The sequence below is a fragment of the Glycine max genome, chromosome 12 (genome assembly GCF_000004515.6).
Source record: "Glycine max cultivar Williams 82 chromosome 12, Glycine_max_v4.0, whole genome shotgun sequence".
Taxonomy (NCBI): domain Eukaryota; kingdom Viridiplantae; phylum Streptophyta; class Magnoliopsida; order Fabales; family Fabaceae; genus Glycine; species Glycine max.
The window spans coordinates 38,304,796-38,327,151 of NC_038248.2; the positions used below are offsets into that span (position 1 = coordinate 38,304,796).

Here is a 22,356-nt window from a genome sequence, read left to right on the forward strand (position 1 = left end):
TATATATATATATATATATATATTCTCAGTCATTTTTCGGGACTAATTAATTTAGATATTCACACTTATTTATATAATAATTTTGCTTATCTACAAGTATAAGCTGATGGAAAGTAAGTGTAATATATAGAAGAACCACTTATGCCAGTACTAATAGCATATTCTCCCTGTCAGCAAAAAAAAAAAAAAAGAAAAAAGAAAGAAAAATAGCATATTCTCCCATGAAATGGACGTACAACCTCCAACTGTGAATGGGTCGGTTGCTATTACTCTCTCTCTCTCTCTCTCTCTCTCTCTCTCTATATATATATATATATATATATATATATATATATATATATCCTTCCTCCTCCTGAAATTAAAGCCAGCTAACTCCTTTTTCCTTATGGACTAGGATATCATGCTAGCATGCATGCTGCTTTAAGCTGATTGCCTAAACTCTAATCACATCTTTTTTCTCCTATTCCTTACCATAGTTACTAACCTAGGATAGTGAATATAGAATAAAATTACTGAAAATATGAAAGAGATATTTTATGTGGCTCATATGAACGTTAGAGGGAACCCCTATGCACGCATTGAGCCCTTAAAAAATGAATCAACAATATTTTGTCTTTTTATTTTATTAGCTTCTGTTCATGTTTTGAAAGGTTGTCATTCCAAAACCATGTTCTTAATTTGCTATTCTAGATAATCTCTTTCAATGATATGGGGTTCAACTTGAGCATGGTAAACACGAGACCCTTTCTTGAACGCAGGGGAGTAACATGATCTCATCGCAGTTTCAATGCTAAATCCTTTACTTGGAATAAAGATATTATAGATATCCAATCTTTAGAGGTTGCCGGTGGAGTAATTACATTGCCAAAACACATCAATCTTTTTATTTTTGTAAGCCATAAATTCGAAAGTAAATTTCTTGTTAATTTTGTTACATTAACCAGCTAGGCTTAATCTAAATTAATTCTCTTCACCCAAAAAAATCTAAATTAATTCTAAATATGATAAACAACGACAAAAGAAAATTCTTATTATGACAAAAAGTAATATAAAGATATATACATCTGTCATTGTCTGCAATAGCATTTCATGCACTATAAAAGATTAAATCACTGTTGAAAAAACGAAAAAGACCTTCCTACTTTTAAAGACATCTAGTAAAAAAAAGTCCCAGTCTTTATAATAAACAGTAACCTAGTTAAATCTAACTGTTTAATATGAATACATATTGACTAAATAATAACCAATCAAGTTAACCACAACCCTCTTTAATTAATTCCTTTTTCCTTAACCAAAACCCAATCAAGAATAAGTGTTAGAATACACGAGCATCTTATTGATCATATGTTTCGATCAAGTTTACAAGAGTAAGGTTTCACTTTTAAGGTAACATACCAGCACATTAGTTCTCCCGTTATTTAGAGAAATTCTGCCTTCTGAAATTCTTAATTTTCTAATAAAGCATGAAATTATATTTCTCGTGAAGCTCACTGAGCAAATTCGGAAATAGAGAGGTTACAAGATTACGTGGAGCCACATCCTTTTATATCATTTTGATATATTAAATATTAGATTAAACTCCAAAAGTTGCATCCATGATTCCATCCAAATTCTTACAAATGGAGGCCGCCACCTGCATTATAAAATATTTTCATATTAAATAATTCTTCATCGATCTCACATCCTGAATTCCTGATAAGCGATTGTGACCCTTTAGCCTTTGTAAGGGATAGTCAAGCTTCTACAGGGCGACAAAGAGTTAATTATATATCATTTCCAAATTCATTGGTTTGTATGCAAATTAATATTGTTCCTCATATGATATTCACGAACATTTGAAGGACAATCCACATCGCTTTCTAATATACATAGATTAGGTTTGGACAAGCCCATATGTTAAGAGAGAAGAGAGATGCATATCAAGAAAAAAGAGAAGATGTAATAAATGATAATACGTGTGATGAGAATAAAAGAAAGAGGTAGAGAAAGGTGCAAAGTATATATATGTGAAAATTATAATGTAAAAATAAGTTTACTTCCACATATATATCAAGAAACTGAGACAGCTTTTTTAGACATTTTCACTTTAAAATATGAAAAAAATGCATAAACTATATCTTATTACTTTCAATCTTATCACTAAAATAAGATATTTGAGTTTTGTAAATAGAAATAAAAACGTGAATGATGGGAGAAGACCATTTCACTAAAAAAAATTAAATATGTTTTTTAACAAAAATTAATTATCGATAAAAACTAGTTAATATTATTAAATACTTCACAACAAAAATATGGTGAGAAAAAGATAGATTAAATCTTACGAGTACTAAATTAAACAAGTTGTAAAACTGTTACGGACCATGATTTGGATATTAGATTATCGTCATGGTTTTGTTTATAACAACTTCATGCATGTATTAAAAATCAATGAATTAGTCTTCAAATTTAGTAACAAAATATATTTTTTTCTTCCCTAATTTTAAAGTCATTAAATTTTAGTGACAAATTTCTAAGTAATTACATATAAATTCTTCCTTCACTAATTTTAATTTTCTAATAGTAAAATCCTGCTTATGTAACGTTACATTAATTGTAGCTAGCTATATAGATTAATACAAAGATTAATGCATGGCTGAAATAAGAAAAATCATGCCAAATAGTTCATGCAATTTAGTGTATATTTGATTTATAATTGAAATTGTTGTGATCTATGTTTCAATATATATCTAATGAATAAAAATAAAATAAAAACAAAAACAAAAATTTGAATTCTTTGACCGAATTACTTTTACCTTAAAAGTTATTTTATATCGAATTTCAAAACATGCTGTTATTCCTTTGAAACGAGTGTAGTATCAGTTAGCTAGGTGAGACTTTCCCATCCATAACTCAAGAAAAAGAGTAGTGATTAACATAAAGTGGGGATTTTTCACATAGTATTTGCTCATTATACAAGCATAATTATATGAATAAATATGATTTTTATTTATTTTAAAATTAAGTAATTAAAAATAAATAAATAAATAAATAAATATAATTATGTATAGTTATTGTTTGTACTTATGATATTAATGGTTAAATATGTTTAATAAGTAATTAATAGTGTCATAAGACTATTAAAATATCTAATGTGCTGTATGAGATCTATTAACTACCTGAACTGATCAACCGAGTAGTCTATTTATTACTCTCACACGATCATAGTGGGAGAGACCTCGACACTTATTAGGTTGATAACCGCTACGCCATACCAGAATCCCTTTGCAGTATCCCAAACCTTGCTTGGACCACGAGACCAACCAAAGGAGAAGACATTGGAATAGGCACCGAAAGCAGGAATAAGGAGCTTGGGCATACCCAAACTTGATAAGAACATCTAATGTTAACTTTGATTCATAAGTAATTAAGAGTAAATAAATACTAGTATATGTATATAATTATTAATTTCTATTTGTAACTAAAGATAAAATATGTCTAATTACACGTAATTGATAGTGTTATAATTAAGGTTATTGAAATTAGATGTATTTATATAACATCGATAGTTAAATATATGTCTCTCAAGTAATTAATAACTAACCTTATCTTAAAATGGTTAATTGTTGCCGAGTAGAGGCTGGAATCCAGCAAGACTTTTATAATTTTTCAAAGAGTTAGTGATTGATATTATATATGACAGAGTTTTATGATTAATTAGTTATGAGTTTGTTTCTTATCCCTCAAAGAATTTCTTTTAATAGAAACACAAATAATTAATTAAGTACATCATCATATGTTTCGTTTATACTCCAAACCTAAAGGATTCTTATATAGGGAGGAGCGGTAAAGATATTCTGAGAGTAATTTTAAAATTTTTATTCTTAATCTCTCTATATAATGATTTTTATTCTTAATCTCTCTATATAAATATTAGCTTCTTTCTCACCTGATATGGTCATATGGCCTATATATGTAGATAAACCATTTATGAGCATTCAACTAACCATTTAGCCTCTAGAGAGAGTTAATTGATTATTTAATAGACTCCACTTCTATTTATCTAAGGCCATTTTTCTTATTTTGCACATATATAAATAATGCTCATAATATGCTTCCACACTACTTTTTCATCAGACTTCTATCCAAGCTCAAGTTTAGTAGTTCCCACTTTTGTAGCACTTTGTTCAATATTCATTCAGAGTTTACATATATTTCATCTCATGGCAAACACAACAATGGTTACTCGAGTATTTATACTTGCACTAATCATCCTCTCCACCTTCTTCATGACTTTGCAGGCTCGTAATCTCCATGGACATCCCTCCATTCGCGAAAATAATGTTGCAGATAACAACCATCGCTTTCTTCACAATTATTTAGACCTATTAAAGCATATACATGTTGATCATCAAGATGCTGATGATGCCCCTCACAAGGATGGAAATACACATAGACTCACACCAGAAGGACCAGATCCTCATCATAATTTTGCAACACCACCAAGAAACTGAAGCTAGCTTTGTTTGGAGCTAGGTTTCAGTTGTGCATGCCTCATACATATCTATATGTTTATCTTCAAATAGAACTTGCAAAAGTTGTGTGAGCTTAGCTGCACGGTTGAGTTTTAGTATCTTTTTCTTCCCTTATTTAAACTTCATGGTATTTTCAAATAAACCTACTTGTTGCTTTGGAAACCCATGCCAGTGCTCTAGAGCATATATATGTAGGTGGAGTGTATGCATTATTTTTGTTTGTGTTATTTGTCAGCAGTAGTGGTGTGGTATCTCTGTTTCTCTCTTTTCTACGTTCTTTTTTCCTCCTTTTTGTGCTGTATTAATTTTTCCCTTTCTAATGTTAGAGAAACTAGAAGGTCAGTGAAGAGGCTAAGTGTCAAAATTTGTCATGTAGTTCTAGCCACATATATGGTAATAATATATGTCGCTTTTCTTACTCATATATGCCATCATATTTATTTTTTTTAATAATGATGTTTTAATTAGTTCACAGCAAAATTCAAGTTCAAAGCGTACTTGCTCAGATTATATTATCAACATTATATAATGCTCAAAGGAGGCAGCTGATGAAGCATGCGTAAATTAAGGTTCACTAAATTAATAACTGGTGTAAAAGAAAATAATAACTCTTCACTTTTCGTAGTTTTCTGACATTGTATATTTGTGATTAGGAATGGTAACAGAATTGAAATCCATCCTCGTTTTAACCAATGAAGGATGTAGATGTTGAAAACCCATATACAATTTGTCACAACTGAACGAAACCAGTTAATTCCTCTCCCTAAATTCCTCATAGATAATTTTTACCCCATCATCATTTTAATGAACAATCAATTAAAAGTTTTCATCAGAAGCATAGAAATGGGCGATACGATTTACACAAACATAGAGTGGGCTGCGATCCACAACATAAGCCCAAAGAAGACCATCCAAAGGCCCAAAAGAAAAACAGCAACGCATTCCACCTGCCTCGCCGGCGCGTGCATATCCCTTCCGGGGACTGGCCAATCCCAGTGCCCGTCCGAAATGGCGAGTACTCAACACGCGCCACACCCCCGCCTATGCAAACTTTTCAAATTTTCGCAAACGAAACCTCGCGCCACAAACTCCCGTCTCCATTCCCCTCCCGCGTGACCTACACGACCCTCTTTCTCTTTCCTCTGATTGGTGCGTGATTCCCACGTGCCAAACCAGTTTGCGTTTCCGCGTCCCCAAAAATTTGGTGCTAAAATGTTCCTGTGGTGCACCCCCAGACGCGTCACCACCCACTCACCCGGTCCACGGTTCCTCACACGCACCCACCGTTGCCGTACACCTGTAACGCGATAAGAGGATACGATATCTCACACAGAGAGAAGAGAAACGCACAGAGAGAGTTCTAGAGTGAGAAACTCCGTCTCCAGAGAGAGAAAGTCCGAGATCTGATCGGAACCGAGGTAACGCTAGCTCCAAACCTACTCTATGCTCCCTCGCGAACCTCACTTTCTTCTTCTTCGTCGATTCGTTTCTATTTTCTGGATTTAACTCGGTGGAAGTTCTAGGTTATTATTGTTCTTTCTCCGTGCGCGAGTCGTTGTTTTCCGTAAAACCTTAGGTTTCGGATTCTAGGGTTTGGTGAAGGTTTTAGGTTGAGGGAAAACGAATTAGGGTTTTTGGATGTATGGCTTCGGGGCCAATAGTTGGAGATGATGGAGCCAAAGAGAAGCAGAGGTACACCGAGAGTAAGGTTTACACTAGGAAAGCGTTTAAAGGTCCGAAGAACAAAGGTAACGCCGTCATCACCGTGAACGCTGTTCCTCCTCCTCCTCCTCCTCCTCCTCCTCCTGCCGCCGTAGCTACTACCAACGGCGGCGACGACGGTTCTGCTACTGTTATTGCCGTTGATTACAACAATAAGGATAACAGTACTGTCGATAACGGTGATGTTAGGGCTAAGGATAATAGCAATAACGCCTCTGTTCAGCCGGTGCCGGAGGATGGGAATTCAGCCCGTCCGCAAGTTAATTCGATGTTGGATACGGTTTCAGATGACTCCTCCAGCTTGAACCGTCCTCAAGATGAACCTTTTAGTGTTCCAGGCGTGGGAGAGCGGTCGCCGGGACCGGAGAATTGTGTCAGGATCAGTTTGGCTTCGCGGTCTAAGCAGGAGAAGCGGGAGCTGAGGAGGAGGCTTCAGGGTGAGCTTAATAGGGTTAGGAGTTTGGTGAATAGGATTGAGGAGAAGTTGGGGGTGCTTGGTGGGTATGGTAATTCTGATATGATGGTGGATCGTGGGATTGGTAATGGGGTTGGAGCTAAGAGGGCTCACTCGGAGGTGGCATCTGCTGTTGTTACACCTCGAGAGCGAGAGCCTACCCGGCCTTTGCATCAGTTGAGTGTGTCAGTGTTGGAGAATAGTCAAGGGGTTACTGAAATTGTTGAGAAGGAGAAGAGGACGCCAACGGCAAACCAGTTTTATCGCAATTCGGAGTTCTTGCTGGGGAAAGATAAGTTTCCACCCGCAGAGAGTAACAAGAAGTCTAAATTGAATGGGAAGAAGCATGTCGAGGGTGAGATGGGACATGGAATGGGTTCCAAGCTTTTAAAGAGTTGTAGTGCGTTGCTTGAGAAGTTGATGAAGCACAAACATGGTTGGGTGTTTAATGCTCCGGTTGACGTGGAGGGTCTTGGTTTGCATGATTACTTTAGTATCATCACACATCCAATGGACTTGGGAACTGTGAAGTCAAGGCTGAACAAGAATTGGTACAAATCACCCAAGGAGTTTGCTGAGGATGTGAGACTTACATTTCATAATGCCATGACTTATAATCCCAAAGGGCAAGACGTTCATATAATGGCAGAGCAGCTACTTAACATATTTGAAGAAAGATGGGCTATAATAGAATCAAATTACTACCGTGAGATTAGATATGGCCTGGATTATGGAGCACCTTCACCTGTGTCTAGAAAGGCTCCTCCCTTTCGGCCACCACCAATTGATATGAGGCGGATTTTGGATAGGTCAGAATCAATGACACAACCTCCAAAAATCATGGGCATCACTCCTTCGTCTCGAACCCCTGCTCCCAAAAAGCCCAAGGCCAAAGATCCTCATAAGAGAGACATGACATATGAGGAAAAGCAGAAACTCAGCACACATCTTCAGAGTCTACCTTCTGAGAAGCTAGATGCAATTGTACAGATCATTAAGAAGAGAAACTCAGCACTTTCACAACACGATGATGAAATTGAAGTGGACATTGATAGTGTGGATACTGAGACTCTCTGGGAGCTTGATAGATTTGTGACCAACTATAAGAAAAGTTTGAGCAAAAACAAGAGGAAGGCTGAGCTTGCTATTCTAGCTAGAGAACGAGCTGAGCAGAATGCCCAGCAGAAGGTATAGCTTTCAATTCTAACTTCCAACAGCCAGTGTATTCTTTGGCAAACAATCATGGCTAAATGCATTTTATTTCATGCTTCCTGTAGAGTCAGGCACCAGTTGCAGTAGAGATTCCGAAAGAAACACAAGCAGGTAATTTTTAATGGTGGCATTATTGTGGACCTCACTATTGAATTAATTGATGTATCTTGTTTGTCTGTTTATGAGCAGATGAAAGAAATGTTCCCCCATCCTTGCCCGAGCAAGGACAAATTCCAGTGGATAATGGGAGTAAGACCAGTAGTTCAAGCAGCTCCAGCAGTGATTCAGGCTCTTCGTCAAGTGGTACTTTGATTAATTATTTAGTCAAGAGATATCTGACCTATTATTCATGCTAATGCATGTTTACTGCTGCTTATCATTTTAGTCAAGTGTTCTGTCTGATTTTATTTATTTTATTTTTGCAGATTCTGATAGTGATAGTTCCTCAGCCTCTGGGTCTGATGCAGGGTCACCAAAAACCTGAATTCTTTCTGTCAGGTAGAATCACGACTTCCGAAACTTTATCTTGCTATATGTTGTGCTTTATGTGTAGTATCCTCTGTCATACATTTTTGTACTCCCATCTTTTCATTATGTACAGTGGCATAGGTATCTCTCAAGATGATTTTTCTCTTAACTATTGTGATTGTGCTGCTCATAATTCATAAATGATTGATACTGGTTTACCATAGATGTTTGGTTAAGTGCATTCCTGGTGCTCCATGCTTGTTATTGGTGTTTACTGTTTACTTCTCCATTCAAGCTGCATAAATCGGTGTTTTCTATAAAATTTGACATCTATTCATGTGCTCTTCATCTTTTGTTAGTTCTTTGTTGTTAAAATGGTGGTGTCATAGCCCCTTTGATCTCATTTTAAGGTCTCAAAAGTGAAATGCCAGCTTTTTACGGGACTGCATACTCTTTAGTGCACCTGTTTGCACGTGTTGTATTATGTTTACTCCATTTGTTGAGAGAATTTTTATTGGCATAACCTATTTCCTTCCATTCAAGGTATGCTGATGTTTAGTTCCTGGTTATGGGTAATTTTCCTAGGAATTGTGATTTCCGCTTAAAAGCCTTCTACTTTCTCTCTAATCCCTTGTAGCTAATTTTTTAAAACTGGTATCTGTGTGAGTGCGTTGTGAATTTAAGAATTTTCATTGTGCCATGCTGACGGGGGTGCAACACTGTTGTCTGATGTAAATGTATTTAGTGTGTAGATTATTAAGAGATTAATGGAAGATTGCAGTATTAATATACCTCTAGAGTTTAAACAATTAATATCTCCCTGAAAATATTTGAAGCATGATCAATTGGAAAGTAATTATTACTTATTAGTAGTGTGAAAAGTCACATTTGCTTTCTTACCTTATAATGGAACTGTTGTGAATATGGTATATGGTATTGAAGGTTTCATGAGCAGTACTACCTTGCTTTGTAAATTGATTTTTTTTTTCATTTTATTTTTGTTGTATAGAAATAGAAGTACCTTTATTAGCATTAGCCTCATATCTTGATATTTTGGTTGTAATGAATTCTTTTACCTACTAGTTGACTACTTCTTAATGGTGAATTGATAATTTGCTTTGCTTTTCTTATTATATTACATCTCTAATCTACATTCTTGCTGTGATCCATTATAAGCTAGAGGAACTGATATGCATTATTGTGGGATGACATCTTTATCTTGTACTTGCTTCTTGATTTCCCAGGAGAAATAACAAATCTTAGGAACTTTCCTTGTGAACATTTGCATGCCATTGTCGGATAATGCTACAATTTGTATATAATAATAACTAATGCAATATTTGTCTTCTGTTTTTCAAAACTCTATAATGCTACAAGTACAATTTGCATATATTGTCTCCTGTTTTTCACAACATAACGTAATTATTTTTATAAAGTATAATACCTTGTGAATTGAACTAATCAAAATCATGTGTAGTTGCAATTGATCAGACTGACTGTCTGAATATATTGTTCATCGAAATTGTGAAGTACTTCTAACTTTTTATACTTTGTTGTTTCATTTCATGTGGGTGTGGCAGATCTCAGATATTTAAGATTAGATAGTGATGCAATGCTTGGCTAGTTGGTTTTTTTCCCGCATCCAGATTTAGCTGTTGGTTTGTAAAGGAAGCATTCTCAAGACCACCTATGATCCCTATGGATGCAGTATGGGGTCCTTTTCTCGCGTCTGTTGGAACTGTTGCACTACTGCTTTAAGGCATTATATGTGATAACACAAACCCATGTAAAATATTTGGTAGAATGTGATGATAGGTAGATAGTTCTCCGTAGCAGTGTACATTGCTAACTACTGCTACTCTCATTAGGTTTCCATTGATGACTTGGTTTGATTTTGTGCTGGTAGATTCTAGATTCTTGCTGTTATACAAAGATAATCTGCAATTCAAGTTCCTGATGTCACTATTGGTTCACATGAAATCTCGTTCCATATGGTAATGGCAGCATGAGTTTGGCATCAATTTGTTTGTAATGATATAGGAGCATTAAGGAAGTATATTTTCATCCTCTGGTTGAGATATCTGATCCTGAGCAATTCAGCTGTGGGTTACGTTATTCAGTATTATCCTTTCCTGCTATCAAATCAAGCAGTGGAGGATGCTACAGTTGTACAGTCAAGGATATGTTGAGCCTTAGATTTTGGTTATGCATATAAAATGAATGTCCTTTTTGTGTTTTTAATTGACCCAACCATGACACGCTTATTCCCTTATTCATACTAGTAGGATATCCCTTCAACTCTTATTGGACAGGAAACAGCAAGTGTGAACAGAACTCGTAAGGCTTTCGTTTACCTTGCACTGTAGTGTATATTCCTCGTCGATCGATGTGAATATGTAAACTCAAAATGGTGTTCAATTGTAATTACTCCAAAAAAAAATGCTTAAGATATTTTAACAAAATTAAATTTTATACGTGTTTTGTGTCAAGCGTAGTTTTCAACGGTTTGAAAATTTGCTGGATGATCAAAGCTCAACAACAATTATGGATTAAAAGTTGAAGGTAGTTTTCAAGTCTTCGTCTGATAATTTGAGGCATTCCCTGGTACCATACCTTTTCTTTATTGTGTTTCGGAACAGTTTATTTCTGAAAATTTTATTTGCTTTTTTTCCCCCAAAGATTATAAAAGAATTATTATTTTTTAAATAAATGTAATTAAGAACTTAGTAAAACTTCGTGTTTTTTTTAGATCCTATAAGTTTATTTTTTTAACTTCAATCTCACTTTAATTTTTTTCAATTTTGATCATTGTAAGTTATTTTATTTATTTTTAATCACGGTAAGTTTATATTATATTATATTTATATGAACAAAAATCAATTTATAGGGATAAAAAATGTCGATTTATATGAACTAAAATAAAAAGAGATTAACTTCATGGGAAAAAAATTATTTTTGAGTTCCCAATCCGAAGTGCTGCAACTGCAAGGGGAAAGAAACGGAAGTGATGCAGCGTCTGAAAGTGGAAGTGATGGTGGTATCACTATCAGCCTCACGCTACTCTCACGGTTCTGCCTTGCATTTCAAGTCCAGACGCTTCTCTTCTTCTTCATGTTCTTGTCTGAAGGTTTCGCCGTGGCGGGGTCTTAATGAATGGAGGGAGAGTCCTCTGAACGAGAATCGCAAGTGGGGAGAGCATGGCCCTGGTCCTGCTTCAGAACCCCACCGCCACCACCACCACCGTGACTCTCCATTTGGGCAAGCTTCTACCTTGGCTGAGATTGGTTCTATTGTTCTTTCCACTAGCGACCCTCACTGGAAGTCCCAGCTTTCTCACATGGCTTACTCCATGTGGCGCCGCCACAACCTCCCCCTTGGCATTTCCAAACCCCCCTCTCGCCCCGCCAGACCCCCAATACCCCAATTGGTTCGTTCCCTCAATTTCGCTTCTCCTTTCTTATTGCAAATTCTGTTATTCAAATCTAATTACCTCAATTGATTTATATTTTTCAAGCCTCTGATTTCACTCTATCCTTCTCTTCTATCCTTTAAATCTAATGTTTCTTTTTTTTTTTTTTGTGACATTCTGACGTGAATTGGAAAAATATGTATTTTTGTCATGTGTTCATGGGGGGAAGTTTTATTCTGCATTCTGATATGGGCGAAGAAAGATATGTAATTTCTTTAAATAAAAATAATAAAAAATAAAATGAAAGACATGTAATTTGTTTTTTGTTTTGACCACAAGTAGGTTTTTAGGTTGTTTGGTAAATTGCGATCACCATTCACTGATATGTATTAATGAGAAATGAAATGATAGTGTCTATTTACAAATATGGTGCATTTATGTATTTTTCTTTCTTTCAATTCTTGTTAATGTGTTTGCACTGTATTGGTATCTTTAATTTTTCAGAAATTCCCCATATCCATGTTGTATTATGTATCTAGGTTTCATACTTTTTTTAAAAAAAAATGTTTGCAAGAATGACATGTTGATTCCTGAAGGTTTAATTTTCTTAATGGTTTTTGCTGTCTTAATCACATCATTCACATGTGAATAATTAAGTTATTTTCTTTGACTTAAGGTTTCCCCTAAGGAAATTCCTGCTCCCAAGGACTCAGGTTTGCCTCTGAATGCTTATATGCTTCATAATCTAGCACACGTGGAGCTCAATGCAATTGATTTGGCCTGGGATACTGTCGTCCGATTTTCTCCCTATAGTGAAATTCTAGGGGAAGGGTTCTTTGCTGACTTTGCTCATGTTGCTGATGATGAGAGCCGCCACTTCTCTTGGTGTGCACAGAGGCTTGCTGAACTGGGTTTTAAGTAAGGGTAGCTGTTACTACTTCAATTTGTTGCTAATTCTAGTTAATATACTGATTTTCTGAATCTTCTTTCCAACCAGATATGGTGATATGCCAGCCCACAATTTGCTATGGAGGGAATGTGAGAAATCATCAGACAATGTTGCTGCACGTTTGGCTGTGATCCCACTAGTCCAGGTACCCCCTCGGGCCTTCTCCCTCTGTCTTCCTTTCAAATGGTTGTTACCATTTGGTGAAAAACTGCTCAATAAATCTGATAATGTGGCTGTTTTCATGAGACTGTATTTCTTTTTCAAGCTTACCTGTATCAGTTATAGCTTTATATGATATGTGATAAGTAGAATGACTACTACTGATGTAGTAACAAAAATGATTTTATACCTTGGAGCTGCTGGTTTGGTTAGACATCATTGTCTATTCCAATAATCTTTCTCATTTTTATATGTGGGTAGAAATTGATGTAACAGTAATAGTGCTACAGAGTTATGAGCTTCTGAGAAATTTGTCTGGATTCTGGAGTACTTTCATGAAAATTTCTGGAGGATTCCTTTCTACACAACCTAATTAGTTAGGGCTCATTCATTAACGTTTTTGTTAAGTTATGATTGGCATCAAACCACAACCATTTTACATCAATAATTTTTCACTATCTATTGTTTATTCAGTTGGGGGGCAAGTATTTTGGTAAACGCCTGGAAATGCTTCCCCTCATTAATCGCATGCTATAGAGATACATAAGTTTTGAATCATGTGAGATGTTCTAAATGTTATATTATTTATTTCACTTGTAGGAGGCTAGAGGACTTGATGCAGGGCCACGCCTGGTAAAAAAATTAGTTGGCTTTGGAGATAATAGGACATCTAAGATTGTGGCTAGAATTGCTGATGAGGAAGTTGCACATGTAGCAGTTGGTGTCTACTGGTTTGCTTCTGTCTGTGAAAAACTGAATTGTGCTCCAGACTCCACTTTTAAAGGTTTTGAAGTCTGGTTAATATCTGCTTATCTGCTCACATACACTGAACTGATACAAACATATTGAAGGCATGCAATCTTCAACATAATTTTCTGATACCATGCAGACTTACTAAAGGAATACAACGTGGAACTAAAGGGTCCCTTCAATTATTCAGCTAGAGATGAAGCTGGCATTCCCCGTGATTGGTAAGAAACTACATCATAATTGGTTTTGTTGGCTGTACCTACGATATTTCAAGATTGTGTGACTGACAAGATAGCTGAAAAATCCGTCCTACCACTTCCATATGAATCTTACCATTTTGGTTGCCTCATATCATATTCTCATGTCTAGGTATGATGATGCATCATCCACAAGCATTAAGGACAAGAAAGACAAAGATGGCAATCAAGAACAGCTCTCTGCAGTAAGTGACAATCATCCTGCTCATTCCTGTAACTTTTATGAGCTTAATTTCTATGTACTGGCCATGTAAAACTCAAGTATTCAACTAATAAGAAATTATAATAGATATGATTTTCAAGATAATTATTTTAGATGTTAACAAACTTATTATATACGATCAATTTGTGATTGGATGATGGCATACAATTTTCTTATACTTATTTTAGATGCTAACAAACTTATTATATATGATCATTTTGTGCTTGGATGACGGTGTACAATTTTCTTAAAGTTTCGGTACATAGACTATTACTCGTTCTATCTATGTAGCTGTTCTTCTGCTTTTGATGCGTGTGGATGTGTTTGTTACAGGTTTACAAGAGGCTGGCTTCCATCATTGCTATGGAAAAAGAGAATTCAAGTTTGACCAAGCCACCTGAATGATCTTGACAAAATATAATGAACGATTGCTAATTTCAACTGGGAAAGGTATTAACTGATATTGCAAGTTTGAAACTCATCTCCTCAGCAGCCAACAAGCACAACAGTATCATTATCATATACTTGGAAGTGATAAGGTTTCATTTCAAAGGTTTGGTGGTGCAATTCCTTTCCATTAGCAACCTTGCTTGACTGCATGTGCTAATGCAAATTCTGAAATTCAATCCACGCGTCCACCATTGATGAGGAGCGTAAGCAGAAACAGGAGACAAATTATTCTTTTATTTTGCGTACATAGACAGTGATGTAAATAGCACAATGTTTAATAATTCATGATCGTGTATTATCATTAGAGGCTTAGCGTGACACTGAAGTTGAACGAAGTCAATGATAGTTGCTTAGCTTCTTGGATAGTGTGCCGTGTAAGTGTGTAAGTGTGCGATATCCAGGGCATTGAATCCTTGTATTTTTATTTTTTTTCTGTCAGATTTATAACAACTCACATATATTAGGACATTAAATCTTTATCATTTTTTATTTTACATTTATGACGAGAGGATGACACACCAGAAAGTTAAAAAATTAAAATAAAAAGGCAACAGAGACACGCAATCATGAACTTAAGTTTTAAAACTAGCATATCACATCAGAAGAATAAAACCGTACTCGTATAATTGATAAGGAATAGAACAAGTTCAGGTTGTTAACTGATGCTAATTGCTAAAGCATACTAGAAGGGAATCTTTAAAAGCTAAAAAGCAAAATTTTAGAAACAACATGGAGCATGGCAGCATAGGTGACTCTTTAACCAAGATAATGTGATGGTTAGATTTATTATTAAAGAAAATTATTTTTAAAAAATCTAATGTATTTTTTAAGCTATAATATATCTTTTCTTTATTGTTGGCAATTCGTGTTATGTAATTATGTGAATTGCATTAATAATATGATTATGTGAAACTGAAAAAAAGTAAATTTGAAAATATTAGACAAAATGTTACTATTTCATAGATAACGAAAAATAAACTTGAACATGTAATTATTTTATTTATAGAGATTTTTAAAAAAATAATGACTGAATATTATCTTGATGATAGTAATATTGTACCTGATATTGATTAAAAAATTGAGCATTGAATAAAAATAATTTTAAGAACCAAAGATATTCTTTAATTGGATAAATAATTAATAAGAAAAATTAACATAATAGTTTGGTTTGGTTTGATACAAAAACTCATAATATGTATTACAAAATGAAAAAGAAATGCAGTAAAGATTCACATGATTTAAAAGATAATTCAAATTTATTTAATATGCGTTTATAATTATTATATTAAAAATATAATTATATTATCAAAATTATTTAATTGAAAATAATAATTTTAATAATAACCTTTTGTCCTATTTAATTTGACTTCCACAGACACGACTTTTAGGCTTATTGCAAATTTCAAGTTTGCAGGAACTTTAGAATTTAGAATTGTATGATTAGAATTTTGAGAATATATTTGGTTTGACGTCTTGTGTCCTGCTTTCAAGAAATAAAAACAATGTATTTCCAAAAGAAAATATATTTTTTAGATTCCTGATTTCAATTGAAAACACTGAAAATGAAATTTTATTATTTTCAGTTTTTTGTTCATCACTGAAAATATTTTTAAAAATTCAACCCAACGCATTTTCATCACCATTTTCTATTTTCAGTGAAAATGAAAATAGAAAATAACCAAATCAAACATTTCTTATATTACGATAATAGTTCTTTTGCATTGAATGTTTAAATATAATTTTCTACTAAAGAAATAAAATTTTTAAAAACTTTTATCTCATAAAATTAATTACTACAGTCTTGAAATAGATTTGGCAGTACAATCATAATTGTTAATTTGAGAGTTCATGATTAAGAATTATGATAAAATTGAACATTACACATAGTAGTTTTTTTTAGTTAATGATTATTATTTTGTAAAGCAAAATATTTTTTGATACAATTAGATAATAATATACTTTATTTATTTTAACGCAAAAAGAAGACACTTTAACTAATCTAAATTCGGGTAAATAAAGCCTTAATGATATACTTGACTAGTTTAGACGATTAGTTAATGATATATTTTTTGGAATAGATTTTGGCAGTGCAATCTAAATATTTTTTTTAGTTAAATTTATTTAGATACAAAAAACATCTGTTATATATGAAAAATAGTTTTACTTTATTATCTAAATAAATTAAATTTGTAATGATATTTTTGATACAAATCCCATATAAATAACAGATTCCGGGAAAGTGTCTCTTCATTTTCCTGGTAAACCAGTTGTCTAAACTAAACCTAGCATCCTACTTCGCTTTTGCTTTAAGCCACCAAACGAGTGTCCTCTTCCCTTCTTAATAACACAGAAACACAACAAGGGTTTACACCTACTTCTTCTTTCTCAGACAAAAAAGAAAGAAAAACACACAAAATATGTGCAACTCAGATGGTGATTGCAGACCCTTGGGCTTTCTCTTGGGTCTCCCCTTCGCTTTTCTCGCCCTCCTCGTCTCGGTCGTTGGCCTCGTCGTGTGGATCGTTGGGTAAGAACAAAAAACACACCCTTTTCACTGTCATCAATTTTCTTCTTCAAAATATAAAATTAATTAGTACCATGTAATTTGATTTCAATTTTGTGTGTTGGGGTTGTTGTGATTTGCAATTCTGGAACATGGGTTCTGGTCCGATTGAGTGAAAATATCGAAAAGGTTAAAACTTTGTCTTTGGTTGGTAATTTTCGCAGGTTGTTGTTGACATGCATATGCCCCTGCTGCTTGTGCATAACTGTAATAGTGGAGTGTGCGTTGGAGTTGGTGAAGGCTCCACTGCATGTTATGGAGTGGTGCACCTCTCAGATCCCTTGTTAGCTACCTTCTGTTTTTACCAATTCCATCACTAAGTTCTGCTTTTGATTACTTTTCATTTTATTTCCCCTTGGTGAGACTGAGAATTTCAACTTGTTATTGCCTCTGTTTTCTTGCAAGGTTAATAGTTCATATTATTATTTTTCTCTTGTGCATATAGTTATAACTCTGTACCAATAATAAAGGTAATATTCTTGCGTACTATGATTTCTTTTTAACATTTTAGTATATAAGTGCAGGTAGGGAGTGTCTTTCTTCCGCTAGGTACAATAATGAACTTGGAGAAATTGTTGTTTTGGCTCATTTTGATCACTGATGTATTATTTTTGTTCGCACTGAAAGCAACATATTTGTCAATGGAAGATTAAATAAAATGTAGAATATAGACAGACGCACAATGAAGGATTAATCAATGATTTGAAAGATTGGCTTGTTGTTTTCTTTTCTTTCTTTTTTATCCGTCGTCAAAGTCTTCATTATCAACTATAATGTGCTTGTGACGCCAAAACAGAAGAACTCTGTTTTGGTCCTTTTGGACTGAGGATTTTTTTTAATATAAGTATCACACTCATTATTTTATCTTTTATGTAGTAGTAATTCATACTCAAATTCAAAGTATTATTTAATAAATTCTAAATCATATCCATCCTTCAAGAATTTTACTCAGATTATTTGAAAAGGTCTGCCTCATCTGAAACTCATTTTTTAATAACCCAAATGTTACAAAGTAGGTTAGCTAATTTTTATTTTTTTTTTGGATTTGGTATTCTAGTTTTTTTTTTTCGAGTTGAATTAAGTCTTTTAATTTTTAAAATAAGTTCAATTAGATTCTTAATGAATTTTCTTACTACCAACATTAAGTTTATGTCTATATGTCAAAATAAGAAAATGGCATGTCAACGGCTACGCCCACTCCATAGTTAAAACAGAATTGACAATAAAACCTAATTGAAATTATTTTAAAAATTAGAGGAAGTAATTAAATTAAAAAATAGAGGATTTAATTGAATGAAAGGTCAAATTGAAAAAAAAATTAAGAAAAAAAATTATTTAACCTACAAACTAAACAGATAAACTCTACCTTTACAGACTGTGGTTATGCTTTTGATAATTTAAAATTTAAAAGTAGATGATGCTTCCGTCCCAGTTTGGTTGCTATTTCATGTCATACATAAAAAACGCAAAAGCTATATATATTTTAGCTTCAATTTTGCGCGTCAATTTCATAAGGACGTTAAACCAAACACACAATACATTAGTTACGGAGGAATTAACATGGTTTGGGAAGCTTTTTACTAATCGATTGCATTTAACGTAAACGAGTAAAATTGTTGTATCGGTACTCAATGTAACATAAATTGGTAGATATAATATTTTCTTTTTTCCCTATATACAAAAAATAAAAATAAAAATTGCGTATCCAATACAATACCCGGAAAATAACGTGTTGAAAAATTACAAACGATTGTAGTTATGAAATTAGACATTGTATGTGCTAAGCATCAAAGTCTAACAAGATTAATAGATAGTGAGTTCTTTAAGAATTTTAGTTAGGATTTACTCATGACTCTGTGTTTGACAGTATGTTGAAAATGATTATTCTCCAATATTTGCAACTTCTATTTTTTTTATAAAAAAAAGTGGAGGATTAAAATGGAATTTAACTCCTCTAAAATAAAGAATAAAGTGTAATACTAACTATTAATTTAAAAAACCAACTATTAGGACTACAATTAACTTTAAATTTTGTTATATTTGTATTTGATTTATCACAACTTTTAATCATTGGTTTTCTAGTCAACAATTTATGTTGTATTGAGTACTGATACAGCTAGCACAAGATTACTCTAAATTAACCAATAATATTAAATTTGAAATAGTATATAATTATGTTAAATATTCAAACAAATATTTTTTTCGTATATAATAGTCCTATATGATTTTATGTATGATTATCTATGTAGAAAACACTTTTGTTCTATAGAAAAACAATCAAGAGTATTCTTTATCCTCTGAAATACATCTCTTCACTTTAAAGCAGTCAAATTCTTACAATAGAGTGGACTAATTTTCATTGATAAGAAATTAAGAATTATTGATCAAGATCATTGATGGCTAGGGTGAAAGGGAAAGGGGCCTACACGGAAAACTTGGCCCAAAGCCAGGGCAATAAACAGGGCCTCCTAACCTGTACCAAAAGCCCTTTCGCCCCGTTACTATTGGAACCAAATTTCATCTTTGCTTGCTCAATTTATTTTTCTTTAGTTTAGTAATTATTATTTGGGCAGACAGAGATGCTACAATGATTAGGAATGTGTTGCTTTTTTTGGGGAGGACCTAAAATGCTCTAACATTTCACGTCACTTGAAAAAAAAAAAAAAACTTATAATACACATTTATACATATGGTGTGCTGAAAAGAATATATACATTTCATTAATCAATACTTAATGAAATGTTCAGACTTGGTTAGGTGTATATATAATTTAATCAACAACAATATCAGAGGGAGATTGCAAAGTTTAATGTCTTTGAGATTCTCAATCCCGTCGCTGAATTGCTCTCTAGCTATCTGGATTATGATAATGAAAGTTCAATAAACCCATGACATTTTCCTAATTTCTCCCACAGTCATCATGTCGCTATCATTGCATTGCATAAGCCCCTTGAAATTCATGTGTTCCACCATTCTAATAGAAAATTATCCAAAATAATTAGGAGCATTAAGTGAGAGTAAGAATTCTCACTTTAAAATCAGAATGAGCAAAAGCGACTTGTAGGATTTTACACTTGAACAGGAAGATTATTGATAATCAAGTATGAATAAAAAGTCTTGCACTGGTTTTTTCATTTCTTTTTTCTTTAACTTTCTCTTTTCTTCTTTAAATCGTACAATGCACAGGCCACAGCTAGTTAGGTTAATTAAACACAAGCTTATAATTTAAATAAACTGACGAATTTTTCATATTAATTTTCTTAATATGATCGAGACAATCCATTTAAATTTATTTGTTGAAATATACATTTATATTGTAATAAAATATTCACCTTTCTATTTTCTAGTGTGTTTGTCTATTTCTGTTTTTAAAAAATTATTATTTTAAGAAATAAATCTTATCTGTTTCTTTAAAAAATACTTATTTAAAAAACACTTATTTTATAACTGTCTTTTTTAAGTTTAAATGAACTTACCTTGTATATCATTGTCAAGGGCAATTTTGATTCTTGCAACTCACTACTTTTTTCAATTCGAAATAGCAAGATATATACAAGTTTCTTACCTGAAAAACAAAGGGAATGATGTAGTTATGTGACAGATGAAGACATGAAAATCAATAATTAATACTATTAATCGAAAGAAAAAAAAATCTTTTATTAAGATTTAATTATAAATAAGTTAATAGTATAATTTGTTAAATAAATAACAACTCTTTTAATTTCCTTAAAATATTATTAATAAATAAGTATTTTTTAAGATGATTTTATCTGTTTCACATTAAGGATAAGTTTGATTGAATAAAAGAAAATGAAATAATGAGAATTAATATTTAAACTAAAGTAAAAAGGAAAAAATGTTAGACCCACGTTAAATAGTAAAAATTTCTCTTCAAATAATCTTTTCTTCCTGGCAACCAAACCATTCTAAAGCAGGTTTTATGTCCCTATATAATAACTTTATTTCTTAGGATGTCCACCCATATTATAACTTGAACTTGTGGTATTTTACCAAAATTTTTGTCCCACCTCGATCTTTGTAACTACGACCTATTGCTTCTTTCACGTTTGCTATGATGATTTTCTTTTTCGTGTTTTCCAAAGTATAAGTCAAAGTGGCATCCCCCACGTTTCACCAAGTTGTGCTGAAACTAATATTCAACACACTAGAAATTATGATTGCAAATTAAGAATACTACGTACAAGAGGAGAAAAGAAAATAGGGGAAAAAATAGACATTTTTTTCAAATTGATGTTTGTGGCTGATATCATTGTTTCTATATTAGATTCCACTTGTTTGTTTCATTTGTCGGTAGAAAAATGATAGACTCAGTATGAGTCAGTATATAGAATGTAAACTACCAACGTTTCTCTTATGGTGATGGCCAACAATAATGCTACGTTCATAATAAGACTTCACCAGCAACATCACAAAGATTTGGTGGGTATATAATAGGATTGTGATTTTTGCTCTGCCACATTCGAACGTGCAGTCCTTGTGCCTTTGTTGTTTATTCCGTCAAAATAATTAAAATTTATATCTTGGCAGGTACAAGGGAAGAGTTTATCATTTTTGAACAAGGAGTGATAATATCATTAACATAACGAAATTAATCTACATAAGAAATGTTAAAATTAATCAAACTGCTACTAATTAGAGGAGCATGGTCCGTTTAGTCTAATTTTTTAATCTATCTTACTAACCAATGTTCTTAGGTCATCCATTAAGGAATTAAAATAAAAAAATATTTTTTGTGTAAATTATAAAAAAAAACGTAAAAAAAAAATGTTAAGAACAGCACAATTTTTTATTTTTCAATAAAAATATTTTTGTTCTAAGTTTTTTAACCAATGCTATTAGAAGACTAATTAGTATTTGCTTTTTTTTTTATTGCTTGTCTTGATACCAAATCAACTAAAAACAGGTGCACGCTTATTTCGAAAAGATTGCTAGCTATACTATAAATGACTAATAAGAGTCTTAATCACACACTCCTTGCTATAATAAGAATTACTATCATCATATCGAATTCGTTAGCCATTGACCTTAGGATATAATAGTTAAATGATATGGTATGAATAATTATGATAAGGTGGACTTTCGAGATTACGGTTGGTTCATGACAACATTTTCCATTTACAAAAGTCTTTTAACTCTACATTACACTCTTTATTAAGTATGAATAATTGACATATATGATATAACCCTAATAAATGATTTCACTTAGTACATTAGCATGAATGATTGATA

General features: G+C 33.0%; 4 protein-coding genes across 4 annotated transcripts; all 4 read left to right on the forward strand.

The window, feature by feature from the left end:
* Positions 1-4,126: 4,126 nt before the first annotated feature.
* Positions 4,127-4,902, forward strand: LOC112998579 (CLAVATA3/ESR (CLE)-related protein 13). Its single transcript, XM_026124733.2, has one exon. It carries the CDS (start codon positions 4,200-4,202, stop codon positions 4,488-4,490), a length of 291 nt encoding a protein of 96 aa, XP_025980518.1. The 5' UTR covers positions 4,127-4,199; the 3' UTR covers positions 4,491-4,902.
* Positions 4,903-5,745: 843 nt separating this feature from the next.
* On the forward strand, positions 5,746-10,388 carry LOC100781720 (transcription factor GTE4). The gene is made up of 5 exons (XM_006592798.4): positions 5,746-7,875; positions 7,965-8,010; positions 8,089-8,202; positions 8,325-8,397; positions 9,948-10,388. The coding sequence occupies exons 1-4, from the start codon at positions 6,154-6,156 to the stop codon at positions 8,381-8,383; spliced, it is 1,941 nt and encodes a 646-aa protein (XP_006592861.1). The 5' UTR covers positions 5,746-6,153; the 3' UTR covers positions 8,384-8,397; positions 9,948-10,388.
* An 873-nt stretch (positions 10,389-11,261) lies between these two features.
* LOC100796919 (uncharacterized protein HI_0077) lies at positions 11,262-14,908 on the forward strand. The gene is made up of 7 exons (XM_003540342.5): positions 11,262-11,794; positions 12,453-12,694; positions 12,774-12,870; positions 13,485-13,668; positions 13,774-13,855; positions 14,004-14,076; positions 14,427-14,908. Exons 1-7 carry the CDS (start codon positions 11,375-11,377, stop codon positions 14,496-14,498), a joined length of 1,170 nt encoding a protein of 389 aa, XP_003540390.1. The 5' UTR covers positions 11,262-11,374; the 3' UTR covers positions 14,499-14,908.
* Positions 14,909-16,776: 1,868 nt separating this feature from the next.
* LOC100797451 (signaling peptide TAXIMIN 1) lies at positions 16,777-17,753 on the forward strand. Its single transcript, XM_003540343.5, has 2 exons — positions 16,777-17,070; positions 17,271-17,753. The coding sequence occupies exons 1-2, from the start codon at positions 16,961-16,963 to the stop codon at positions 17,392-17,394; spliced, it is 234 nt and encodes a 77-aa protein (XP_003540391.1). The 5' UTR covers positions 16,777-16,960; the 3' UTR covers positions 17,395-17,753.
* Positions 17,754-22,356: the final 4,603 nt, after the last annotated feature.

Coding starts and splice junctions, on each gene's coding strand:
- LOC100796919 (XM_003540342.5), top strand. CDS start 11,375: ATGCAGCGTCTGAAAGTGGAAGTGATGGTGGTATCACTATCAGCCTCA. Junction 11,795..12,452: donor GACCCCCAATACCCCAATTG/GTTCGTTCCCTC, acceptor CTTTGACTTAAG/GTTTCCCCTAAGGAAATTCC. Junction 12,695..12,773: donor CTTGCTGAACTGGGTTTTAA/GTAAGGGTAGCT, acceptor CTTTCCAACCAG/ATATGGTGATATGCCAGCCC.
- LOC100781720 (XM_006592798.4), top strand. CDS start 6,154: ATGGCTTCGGGGCCAATAGTTGGAGATGATGGAGCCAAAGAGAAGCAG. Junction 8,011..8,088: donor TCCGAAAGAAACACAAGCAG/GTAATTTTTAAT, acceptor GTTTATGAGCAG/ATGAAAGAAATGTTCCCCCA. Junction 8,203..8,324: donor TTCAGGCTCTTCGTCAAGTG/GTACTTTGATTA, acceptor TTATTTTTGCAG/ATTCTGATAGTGATAGTTCC.
- LOC112998579 (XM_026124733.2), top strand. CDS start 4,200: ATGGCAAACACAACAATGGTTACTCGAGTATTTATACTTGCACTAATC.
- LOC100797451 (XM_003540343.5), top strand. CDS start 16,961: ATGTGCAACTCAGATGGTGATTGCAGACCCTTGGGCTTTCTCTTGGGT. Junction 17,071..17,270: donor CTCGTCGTGTGGATCGTTGG/GTAAGAACAAAA, acceptor TAATTTTCGCAG/GTTGTTGTTGACATGCATAT.